Source organism: Sus scrofa, chromosome 7, assembly GCF_000003025.6.
Source record: "Sus scrofa isolate TJ Tabasco breed Duroc chromosome 7, Sscrofa11.1, whole genome shotgun sequence".
In the NCBI taxonomy this organism is placed as follows: domain Eukaryota; kingdom Metazoa; phylum Chordata; class Mammalia; order Artiodactyla; family Suidae; genus Sus; species Sus scrofa.
The window spans coordinates 96,128,243-96,141,212 of record NC_010449.5 but is presented as its reverse complement, the minus strand read 5'-3'; the positions used below and the strand labels follow the sequence as shown (position 1 = coordinate 96,141,212).

The 12,970-nt window shown below is 39.7% G+C and overlaps 1 protein-coding gene across 4 annotated transcripts in view; it reads left to right on the top strand.

Annotated features, from left to right (window-relative positions):
* DPF3 (double PHD fingers 3) overlaps window positions 1-12,970 on the top strand; it is a 279,933-nt gene that overhangs the window by 113,142 nt on the left and 153,821 nt on the right. For all 4 annotated transcript variants that reach the window (XR_002346004.1, XR_002346003.1, XR_002346005.1 and 1 more), the window contains exon 2: window positions 481-641. Coding sequence is in view for 1 of the 4 variants with exons in the window: in XM_021099467.1 (XP_020955126.1) it covers window positions 481-641 (161 nt within the window). In the remaining 3 variants the exon portion in view is untranslated. The remainder of the gene's footprint in view (window positions 1-480; window positions 642-12,970) is intronic.

The window sequence follows — 12,970 nt, the reverse complement described above, 5'->3', positions numbered from 1 at the left end:
TTTTCTCTTGCTTTTTAGGGCCACACCTGCAGTGCATGGAAGTTCCCAGGCTAGAGGTCTAATCAGAGACCTATGCTACAGCAACCCGGTGTTGGAGCTGGGTCTGTGACCTACACCACAGCTCACAGCAATGCTGGATCCACTGAGCGATTCCAGAGGTTGAACCTGCATCCTCGTGGATACTAGTTGGGTTTGTAACCCACTAAGCCACAATGGGAACTCCAGGACATATTACTTTTACTGGTGGTTTATTCTTGGGGTTTCTAGTTCCTTTGTTCCCTGGTGGATTTTTTATGGGAAATAGAACCTGCTGGAGACATTGAATCAGATTCTGCCTCTTGACAAGGCTCTGGATACACATTGTCTTTTGATACACTGCAAAATCTTCCCAGGGAGGTGGGTGAGCGACATCAGTTTCCCTCTGGGTGTGCTTTGGTTTCCCCTGGCCTCATTCTTCCTTCCTTCTCTGTCTCCCGGCAGGCTCGGGGACCAGTTCTACAAGGAAGCCATTGAGCACTGCCGCAGTTATAACTCGCGCCTGTGCGCAGAGCGCAGCGTGCGGCTCCCTTTCCTGGACTCACAGACTGGGGTGGCCCAGAACAACTGCTACATCTGGATGGAGAAGAGGCACCGAGGCCCAGGTGAGCCAAGCCACCCCTGGGACATGCACAGATTCAGTCTCCCAGTCTGGAGGCAAGCCCACCAGAAACTGTTAGGGAATCCCTGCCATCAATGGGTGGGTGTGGGTGTGGGGCAAGCTGTAAGGGGAGCCTGGGATACTTCATAGAAATTCAACTTCTGTAACTCTTGGCAGGTGCTTCGAGAATGGTGTGGGACATTGAAGCCACATTGGTGGGGAGGGGCAGAATGAAAGAACTCAGGATATTTAACCCCTAAAAGGGAAGATAGAAGTCATGACAGCTGTCTTCACCTTTCACCTTGTGTTTTTCATGTAGCTTTGTGGTTATAAGCTGGAAATCTGTAGGCTTTGGTTTAAGGCTGAGCTTTGTCATCAAACCTGTCCCCCTTAGGTTCCTCATCTGTAAAATGGGGATAATAATAGTATCTACTTCAGACTTTGTCAGGATTGAATGAAAATCTTCATAAAAATCTCATAACCCAAGTTGAGCACATAGTTAAGTATGAGCTTTCAAAATACTGGCTGTTACTGTTGATGATGGCGATGATGATGATGGTGATTATGATGATGTTGGTGGTGATGATGATGTCATGATGGTGATGGTGAAGGTGGTGATGATGATGATGATGATATTGATGGTGATGGTGAAGGTAGTGATGTTGATGATGGTGGTGATGATGTTGGTGATGATGATGATGATGATGGTGATGATGACGATGATGATGATGATGATATTGATGGTGATGGTGAAGGTGGTGATGATGATAGTGATGATGATGATGGTGATTATGATGATGTTGGTGGTGATGATGATGTCATGATGGTGATGGTGATGGTGATGATGATGATGGTGATGGTGATGATGATGGTGATGATGATGATGTTGATGGTGATGATGATGGTGATTACTATTACTGTGACACTAGTCTCTAGGCTCCAGAGTACAGAATAAAGACCAATGAGTAGAGATCAGAGAGGCAATTATTTTTAAATTTTATTTATTTTTGCTTTTTAGGGCTGCACCCACAGCATATGGAGGTTCCCAGGCTAGGGGTCAAATCTGAGCCATAGCTGCCGGCCTACACCACAGCTACAGCAACACGGGATCCTAGCCGTGTCTGCGACCTGTACCACAGCTCACGGCAATGCAGAATCCTTAACCCACTGAGCAAGGCCAGGGATCAAACCTGCATCCTCATGGATACTAGTCAGATCAGTTTCCACTGTGCCATGAAAGGAACTCCCAGGGAGGCAATTAGAAGAATGCAGTTTTCTAGTCCATATGGGCATATTTAAAAACTTTTTATGATGAGAAATTTCAAAGCCACGTGAAAGTGGAAAAAATGAATTTCTATGTATTTATCACCCAGCCTCGACAGTGATCAACTCATGGCCAATCTTGTTTCATTAATATTCACCTCTTACTTTCCTCCTTAAACCTTGATTATTTTGAAGCTAATCAAGCAGTATATTATTTAATCTGTAAATTTTTCAGTATGTATCTCTAATTGGTAAGAATATAAACAAATATAACAACCTACAATAGCTATCAAAACTCAAAGTTAACAAGACTTTAATAGCATCAAATATTTGTTCAATATTTATTTCCCCTATAGTTGAAATTAGGATCCAAATAGGACTCCTACACTGCAGTTGGCTGATGTGTCTATCCCTTTTTTTTGTGGCTGCCCTGGTGGCATGAAGAAGTTCCTGGGCCAGGGATCGAACACTCATCTCAGCAGTAACCAGAGCCATAGCAGTGACAATGCTGTATCCTTAACTGGCTGAGCCACCAGGGAACTCCTGTGATGTATCTCTCAAGTTCTTTAAATCTATAGCTCTCTCTCTCTTATTCTCTCTCCCTCCCTCTCTCTCCCTCCTCCCCACCCGTCCCCACACATAATTTGTGAAAGAAACTGAGTTGTTTTGCATTGTAAGTTTTCCAGAATCTGGATTTTCTTATTTCCCCCGCCCCCCATGGTATTATTCCTGTGAATTGGTTAGAGCAGACTCAGGTTCAGTTTTTGGGGCAAGAGCAGTTCCTAAGTGACAATATATAGTTCCATCAGGAGGCTAGCAGCCCTAGATGAAAATTGCCTAGACCCTTTATTCTATTAAGGGTTGCAAAATGGGGACATTCAATTCGAGGCTATCATTATTTCTTCATTTCTTAGCTCTACCATGTTTATAAAGAGAAACATCTCCTCATTAAAATTTTGGTTATTGTGAGGTATAGTTCACATATGAAAGGAAGGATAAATGTTTTTTTCCCCTTTATCAGTTTTCAAAATAATGAGTTGTTTCCCTTGTATTCTCCAAAGGTGATCAATAAAGGTATTATTTTGAGTTCCATCATGAATTCACAGATTTAAACGTATTGAATACATTTTAATCCATTGCAGCTATTATTCTTATTGATGCTTAAATTTTCCTATCTTTGGCCAATAGGGGTTTTGTCCAGTGCTGGTGATTTGAAACCACATAGTATTTTCTAATAGTTTCCTTACTACCTTAATCTTGGGACAAATGTTTCAGGCTCATCTTGTACGCATCCTGCCCCAGACCTGGAATCAACTATTTCTCTAAAAAATCCTGTTTCCTCTTTGTAGGAATATTATTTAGAGACCACAGTCTGGTGATGCTCATTGCTCCTGGGTTGGTCATTGTTTCCAGGACTGTTCAGTGAGCAGAACTAAGAGATATGATTTCTTTTTTCTTTTCCTTTTTAAGAGAAAATACATCATGAAATATACTAATATTGCCCATTCAATTGTCTTACACAGGTTTTTTTTTTTTTTTTTTGTCTTTTTGCCTTTTTAGGGCTGCACCCGTGGCATATGGAGATTCCCAGGCTACAGGTCTAATCAGAGCTGTAGCTGCCGGCCCACACCACAGCCACAGCAACACGAGAGCTGAGCCACATCTGTGACCCATACCACAGCTCACGGCAATGCCAGATCCTTAACCCACTGAGCAAGGCCAGGGATCGAACCTGCAACCTTATGGTTCCTAGTCGGATTCGTTTCTGCTGCGCCACGACAGGAACTCCAAGTCTTACACAGTTTTAACTGAACTTTCTTAATTCTCTATCTCCTTTCTCCCCTACATACAAAAAAATTCTGGCTCCTAATGATGCCAGCATAATTACTTATTTGCTTCAGTCCACAATATGCAGACAACAATATCAGAATAAAATGAAACTAACAACAATAAAGTTACCAAATTTGTTTGTTTTTTCTTTCTTTTGCAACTTTTTTAGGTCCTAAGCACCTTTCTTATTAAGGATGTTGGGTCAAATAACTATGGTTTTTTTTTTTGTCTTTTTGCTATTTCTTGGGCTGCTTCCATGGCATATGGAGGTTCCCAGGCTAGGGGTCGAATCGGAGCTGTAGCCACTGGCCTACACCAGAGCCACAGCAACGCAGGATCCGAGCCGAGTCTGCAACCTACACCGCAGCTCATGGCAATGCCAGATCCTGAACCCACTGAGCAAGGTTAGGGACCGAACCCGCAACCTAATGGTTCCTAGTCGGATTCGTTAACCACTGCGCCACGACGGGAACTCCCCAAATAACTATGTTTTAAAGTCTCTTGAAATAGTTCTTCTGTGTGGTTACACCACTAACTCAGTGAATAGTTGGATTTATTTGTTTCATTTTTGCTTTCACTTATGATGTATTGCTGGGTCTGTTTTGAATTTTAAATACTTTGTCATTTCTAATTAACTTTTTATCTTGAAATAATTATAGGGAGTTCCCTGGTGGTTCAGTGGTTAGGATTATGTGCTTTCAGTGCTATGGCCCAGGTTCAATCCATGGTCTGGGAACTGAGATCCCACATCAAGTTGCTGCGCACTGTGGCCGATAAATAAATAAATAAATAAATAAATGAGAAATAATGACAGATCCACAGGAAGTTCTAAACATAGTACACAGAGATCCCCTATATTCTTCAACCAATTTTTCCCAGTGGATATATCTTGTGTAACTATGGTACAATATCAAAACCAGAAAATCGACATTGGTGAAACGTGTGTGTAGTTCTATGCCATTTTCTATATGTATAGATCTGTGGAATCACTACCACAATCAAGATATAAAACTAGTCCATCACCACAGAGATCTCCCTCATCCTACCCCTTTACACTCATACCCACCTCTTCCTCTCTTCATTTAAATCCCTTTATCCTCTTGCATTTATAATATAGTATCTTAAATATTTCCTCTACATACACTGAAAACCACACCAGAAAGACTTAAACCTTTTGCTCTGTCTACCATAATTTAGAAAACCTAAGAGAAATGTCTATTGTGTTTACTCTTTTGTTGTTTTTTCTTCCTGATGTTCCAAGATGCCTGCTTTTACAATTTCTTTCTGATTAAGTACTTTTTAAAACTACTGTAACAACTTTTAGTTTTCCTTATTCTGAGAATGTCTTGATTCTCCCCTCATTCCTGAAGGATATTTTTTTTGTTGCATATAAAATTCTGGGTTGATAGCCCTTTTATTTTAGCACTTGAAAAATGTCTTACCACTTCCTTCTGGCCTCTGTAGTTCGTGATGAGAAATCTGCTGTCATCCAAATTCTTTTCTCATAAGTGAGGTGATAATTATTTTTATTTCATTTAAAAAGTTTTATTGAAGTATATTTATAATGTGATAATTTCTGTTGTACAACAAAGTGATTCAGTTATACATGTACACACATCCATTCTCTTTCAGATTCTTTTCCCACATAGACCATCACATATATTGGGTAGAGTTCCCTGTACTATAGAGCAGATCTCCATTGGCATATGCCAGTCCTAAACCCCCAGTCCATCCCTCTCCCCACTACCTGCCCCCTTTGGTAACCATAAATTTGTTTTCAAACATATGTGAGTCTTTTTCTGTTCTGCAGATTTGCATCCTCTTTTTAGATTCCACATATAAATGATATCATATGATACTTGTCTTTCACTGTCTGACTAACTTCGCTTAGTATCATAATCTTTAGGCCCATCCTTGTTGATGCAAATGGCATTATTTCATTCTTTAATGGCTGAGTAATGTTCCATTGTGTATATGTATTACATCTTCTTTATCCATTCCTCTGTCAATGGACATTTAGGTTGCTTCCATATCTTGGCTATTGTAAATAGTGCTGCAATGAACATTGGGGTACATGTATCTTTTTGTCTTTTTGTCCTTTTTTTAAGGCCACACCCATGGCATATGGATGTTCCCAGGCTAGGGGTCTAATCGGAGTTGTAGCTGCTGGCCTATGCCAGAGCCACAGCAATGTGGGATCCGAGCCATGTCTGCAACCTACACCACAGCTCATGGCAACGCTGGATCCTTAACCCACTGAGTGGGGCCAGGGATCTAACCCATGTCCTCATGGATACTAGTTGGGTTTGTTTCCACTGAGTCATAATTGGAACTTCCATTTGGTTCTTCTTTATATCTTCTATTTCTTTGTGGGACTTTATATTTTTTCATTTGTTTTAAGTTTTCAAAAATGTTTATTTGAAACATTTTTATGATGTCTACTTTAAAATCCTTATCAGATAATTCTAAATTCGTGTCATTTTGGTATTAGTATCTGTTGTCTTTTCTCACTCAAGTTGAGATTTTCCTGGTTCATCATGCGAGTGATTTTGATTAAATCCTGGACAATTTGGCTATAATGTTATAAGACTTTAGGTGTTACTTACATCTTCTGTTTTCACAGACCTTCCCTGACACTGTGCCCGCAGGGGGAGAGAGGTGCTCGTCATTACGATCAGATGGTTGTAGAAGTTCAGGTTTCCCGCTCAGCCTCTGTTCACACCCTGGTGGGGGAGGGGTACCTTATTATTGCTGTGTGGAGATGGGGGTTCAGGCTCCCCGCTAAGCCTTCACCAATACCATCCTAATTGGGGGGCGGTGCCCAGTACTATCCCCTAAGTGGCCTCCACTCACACCACAGGGTGTCAGCTCATCACTTGGCCTTCTCTGACATTAACCCCACAAGGGTACTGGGATGCCCTGCTAGGCTGCCTTTCCTGGTCCTTTGACTAGAGAGAACAGGATTTTCTTGGGGTTTTTTTGGTCTGCATTTGTTAGTGTTTTTGGGTTATCAGCTTTTCCAGAACCCACTCTGAGATATATAAAGCAAGAAAAATGCCGGGGAACTCACCACCTTGTTGTCCTTTGAGTCCGAATGTCTCTAGCTGATCAGCCTTGTTCTCTTAACCTTTCTTATTTTTGTTGTGTAAGCAATGTGTAGGAGTTTTAGTTGTACTTAGTGGGTGGCACATAGAAGGTTATATCTACTCTATCTTTCGCAAAGCAGAAGTCCTTGGGTTACTTTTTCATTAAAAAGAGTTAACAGCTTTATTGAAGTATAACTGACATACAATACTCGGTACATATTTAACACATAATTTGATGGATATCTGTGAAACCATCACACAATCAATATAATGAACATATCCAATAATTCTCAAAAGTTTCCTTTTTGAGTTCCCATCGTGGCTCAGTGGTTAACGAATCCAACTAGGAACCATGAGGTTGCGGGTTCGATCCCTGGCCTTGCTCAGCAGATTAAGGACCCGGCGTTGCCGTGAGCTGTGGTGTAGGTTGCAGACACTGCTCGGATCCCGCTTTGCTGTGGCTCTGGTGTAGGCTAGTGGCTACAGCTCCGATTCGACCCCTAGCCTGGGAACCTCCATATGCCACGGGAGCGGCCCAAGAAATAGCAAAAAAGACAAAAAAAAAAAAAAAAAAAGTTTCCTTTTGTCCCTTGTAATTCCTCCCTCCTGTTCTTTCTCCTTCCTCTGCTTTCATCACTCCCATCTCCCAGGCAGGCTTTCTACCTTGGAATCATACAATATAATATGTACTCTTTTTTTGGTGGCTGGTGGGATGGGGTCCTGGCTTCTTTTATTCAGCCATAATTATTTTGAGATCACCCGTGTTCTAGCGTATATTGGTGACTCACTTATATTTATGCTGAGTAGTATTTCATTGTATGGATGTATCACACTTTATCCATTCATCTGTTGGTGGACGTTTGGAGTCGTTTCCAGTTTTTGCAATGAATGTTTGTGTATAAATCATTGTATGGATATATTCTTTCATTTCTCCTAGGCAAAGTACCTAGGAGTGTAACGGCTATACCATCAAGAAGGTATATATTTAACGTCTTAAGAAACTGCCAGGCTGTTTTTCAAAGTGGTTGTATCATTTTATATCCACTCCAGCAACACCCAAGAATTCCAGTTCCTCTATATTCTCACTAACACTTTGTATGGTCAGTTTTTTAAAATTTTAACCATTCTAATTATTATATGGTGGTACCTCATTGTTTTTTTACTTTGCATTTTCCGAGTTAATAATGTTGAGCATCTTTACATGTGTTTATTTCCATCCATGTTATTCTTTGATAAAATGTTCAATTCTTTGGACCATTTTAAAATTTGATTGTTTGTTGGTTCTTTATTAATAAAAATTGATATTCTTTATATGTTCTAGATTCAAGACCTCTCCAAGTTTGTCCTTCTTTTTCAAAGTTATTTTGGCTATTCTAGGTCCTTTGCACATCCATGTGAATTTTATAATCAATTTGTCAATTTCTACAAAAAAATCTTCTGGGATTTTGACTGAGATTGTGTAGAGTCTATAGATCAAGTTGGGGAAAACTGACAGTTCTGAATATTGAGTCTTTTAACCCATGAATATTATATATCTCCCCTTTTATTATTATCTATTTTAATTTTTCTTAGCAATAAGTTTTAGTTTTCAGTGTACCGGTCTTTCACATTTTTGTCAGAATTATCTCCACTTAATATTTTTGATAGCATTGTAAATGGCTTTTAGATATTTATTTATTTATTTTGCTTTTTAGGGCCACACCCATGGCATGTGGAGGTTCCCAGGCCAGGGGTCTAATCGGAGCTACAGCTGCCAGCCTATGCCACAGCCACAGCAACGCCAGATCTGTACTGTGTCTGTGACCTCCACTACCGTTCACGGCAACTCCAGATCCTTAACCCATTGAGCAAGGCCAGGGATCAAACCCGAAACCTCATGGTTCCTAGTCGGATTCGTTTCTGCTGTGCCACCATGGGAGCTCTCTCTCTCTCTCTTTTTTTTTAAGTATTTAAATTTATTATTTTTCTTTGCTGGCATGCAGAAATACAATTATTTTTGTGTATTTACTTTTTCTGGTTTTTCTTTGTTCTCTTATGGTTGATTTTGTGTATTCACTTGTATCCTACAACCTTGCTATACTCATTTATTAGTTCTAGTAGCTTTCTATAGATTCCACAGCCTTTTTTACGTAGTTGATGTTAGTGAATAAAGAAAGATTTTCAACATGGGTAAGTTTTACTTATTTCACTTGTCTATTGCACAGGATGAAATGTCCAGTATAATATTAAGTAAACATTGTAAGAATGGACATTTTTATGTTGTTCCTGATCTTAAGGTGAAAGCCCACCCTTTCATTATTAAGTATGACGTTAGCTGTAGGTTTTTGGTAGATGCTCTCTATCAGCTGAGGATGCTCCTGCTTCTAGTTTGAAAGTTTTAAATCATGATTAGATGTTGGATTTTATTGGCTGATTTTGCTAAATCCATTGAGATTATTATGTGATTTTGCTTTTGTAGTTTGTTAATAGGATGAGTTAACATTGATTGGTTTTTGAATGTTGTGCTAACTGCATTCCTAGGATAAACCCCACTTTGTCATTATATATTATCCTTTTTATATATGTTAGATTCACTTTGCCAAAGTTTTTTTTTGTCCTTTTCTTTTTATGGCGGCACCCACGGCATATGGAAGTTCCCAGGCTAGGGGTTGAATCAGAGCTGCAACTGCTGGTCTGTGCTACAGCCACAGTAATGCCACATCTGAGTTGCATCTGCCACCTACACTGCAGCTTGGGGCAGTGCTGGATCCTTAACCCACTGAGCAAGGCCAGGGATTGAATTTGCATCCTCACAGACACTATATCAAATTCTTAACCTGTTAAGTTACAATGGGAACTTCCACTTTGCTAGTGAATCAGAGCTTTTGCATCTATGTTTATGAGAGATATTGGTCTATTCTTTTCTTTTTTTGTCTGTGTCTGGTTTGGGTATCTGGATGAGGTTGGCCTCATTTAATAAGTTGGGAAGTATTCCCTCTTTTCAGTTTTCTGGAAGAGTTTTATGTAGAATTGATATTTCTTCCTGAAGTGGTTTGTAGCATTCACCAGTGAATCCATCTGGGTCTGATGGTTTCCTTGTGGGAATGTTTTTAACTATAAATTTAATTTCCTTCGTAGATATAGGGCTCTTCAGGCTATCTAGTTCATCTTAAGAGAGGCTCTGTAGTTTGTAACTTACAAGGAATATGTCCATTTCATCTAATTTGTCAAAATTGCATAAAATTTTCTTCATACTGTTGTTTATTATCCTTTTAATATCTGTAGAATCTGTAGTGGTATATCATCTCTTATCCCTTATATTGGTAATTTGAATTTTCTTTTTCATTTGATCAGTCTGATTAGAGGTTTATTGATTTCTTAAAAGAAGTAGCTTTTGGTATAACTGATTTTCTCAATTATTTTTTATTTTATAGTTTGTGGTTTCTGTTCTGATCTTTAACTTTCCTTTCTTCTATTTACTTCAGATTTAATTTGCTCTTCTGCTGCTTCTTTAAAGTATTGACTGAAGGCAGTGATTTGCAGTCTTTCTTCTTTTCTAATATAAGTTCTTCCTAAATGTGGATACTGCTTTAGCCTTATTTCATAAATTTTGATATCGTTTTCACTTTTATTCAGTTGAAATATTTTCTAATTTCCCATTTTATTTCTTTTTTGCCCATGGATTATTTAGTTTCCAAACATTTGGGAGATTTTCCAGAGATACGCCTGTTATTTATTTCTAATTTAATTCCATATGGTCAGAGAATATTCTGCATGATTTGGGTCTTTTAAATTTGCTGAGACTAGTTTTATGGCCTAGAATATGGTCTTTCTTGGATAAATGTTCTCTTTGGCCTGGAAAAGAATGTATATTTTCCTGTTAGTGGTTGGAATGTCCTATAAGTATCATTTAAGTCAAATTGTTGATAGTATTGCTCAAATATACATTCTTACCAATTTTTCTCTTTTCTATAAATTAGCAAGAGAGGGAATTGAAATTTCTGACTATAATGGTGAGTTGGACTATTTCTTCTTATAGTTCTTTTAGTTTTTGCTTCATATATTTTGATGGTCTGGAGCAGAGAGCATAAATGATTAGGATTGTTATTTTCTCTTGATAAATTGATCTCTTTGTCCTTATGTAATGACCTTTTAAAATTATTCTTTATTCTGTAATATTGATCTGATACTAATATAGCCATTCCAGCTCTCTTTTGATTAGTGTTAATTTGGTGTTATCTTTTTCCATTCTTTTAACCTATTTGAGTCTTTATGTTAAAAGTAGATCTTTTAAAATTAATTGCGTTGTTTCTGATGAGTGGTCATCCTTATCTTTATTCTTCTATTTGCAACATGGCTCCTTTCTCTGGCTGTTTTTAATATTTCCTCTTTATCACTGCTTTTGAGCAGTTTTGATTAGGATGCACCTTGCTATAGTTTTTTCCATGTTTCCTGTGCTTAGTTATGTTGAATCTACAGGTTTATAGTTCTCTTTAAATTTTGAAAATTTCCAGCCCTTCTTTCTACAAATATTTTTTTCTTCATTCTCTTCCCTTTAGGGACTCCTATTACACATATATTAGGCTGTTTGAACTTGCCCCACTGTGCTGGTCTTTTTTTGGTCTTTTGTGTTTTGAGGGCCGCACCTGCGGCATACAGAGGTTCCCAGGCTAGGGGTCTAATTGGAGCTGTAGCCGCCAGCCTACGCCACAGCCACAGCAACGCCAGATCCGAGCGACGTTTGCGAGCTATACCACAGCTCATGGCAACACTGGATCCTTAACCCACTGAGCTAGGCCAGGGATCGAATCTACGTCCTTATGGATGCTAGTCAGATTGATTTCCACTGAGCCATGATGGGAACTCCCTTGCTGCTAGTTCTAATATCAGTGTCAATTCTAGGTTGGTTTCAATTGATTTTTCCCCCCTCTCATTGTAGGTCATATTTTCTAGCTTCTTTACCTGCCTTTTTTTTTTTTTTTTTTGGTCTTTTTAGGGCTGTACCTGTGGTACATGGAGGGTCCTAGCCTAGGGGTCGAATCGGAGCTGCAGCTGCTGGTCTACGCCACAGCTACAGCAACGCCAGATCCGAGCTGTGTCTGCCACCTACACCACAGCACATGGCAACGCCAGATCCTTAACCCACTGATCAAGGCCAGGGATCGAACCCACATCCTCATGGTTACTCATTGGGTTCATTATTGCTGAGCCACAGTGGGAAATCCTTTACCTGCCTTTTAATTTTGGATCGGATGCCCAACATAGTAGATTTTACCTTGCTGGTAACTGTGTGTATTTTTTATTCCTATAGATTTCTGAAACTTTGGGGACACAGTAAAGTTACCTAGAAACAGCTTGATCTTTTCTTATCTTGATTTTAAGATTTGTTAAGTGGAACTGGAGCAGTGGTTAATTTAGGGCTAATTATTCCCATTGGTGAGGCAAGACCATTCTCTGTACCCTACCCAGGAGGCTTTCCCAACTTGCTGGTGGGAACAGACTCTTCCCAGCCCCTTGTCCACACCAGGTGCACCTCTGGTTTTTTTTTTCTGTGCTGGTGGCATGTGGAAGTTCCCAGGACAGATCGAACCTGTGCCACAGCAGTGACCAAAGCTGCTGTAGGGACACCACCAGAACCTTAATCCACTTCACCATAAGAGAACTCCTTTCTTGAAGTTTTTATTTTTTTCTTCACAGCTCTGTTCTTTCCAAGTGGCTCTTTCCTCGGCATGGAGTAGTTTCCTCACAAGCTTGCACTGATCAGTACTGAGCTGAAAACTTGAAGGAGACCCTTTGTGGATCTCCACAATTCTTCCTCTGTGCAGCTCTCTTCTGTTTACTCTTCTGTTCCTTGAATTCTAGTCACCTTGGTCTTCCCAGACGCTCAGCTCTTTCTCTTCAGCTTAGACTCTGAAAGTCATCTGGGTTCTACCCATGTTCCCTGTCCCTGGGCTGCCCTCTGGAAACTCTCTCACGGAAGTAAACTCGGGCAGTCATAGCGCTCATCTTATTATTCATTTCCAGTGTCTTGAGGGTTACTGTCCTTCATTGCCTCCTGTCTGGTGTCTTGAAAACTTTTGTTTCATTTTCTTCTCTCTTGGTCTCAGGTGGAAAGCTATGTCTGGCCCTTTCCAGGTGCTTGCTGTTATATTTTAATTTTGTAATTATATAGAAT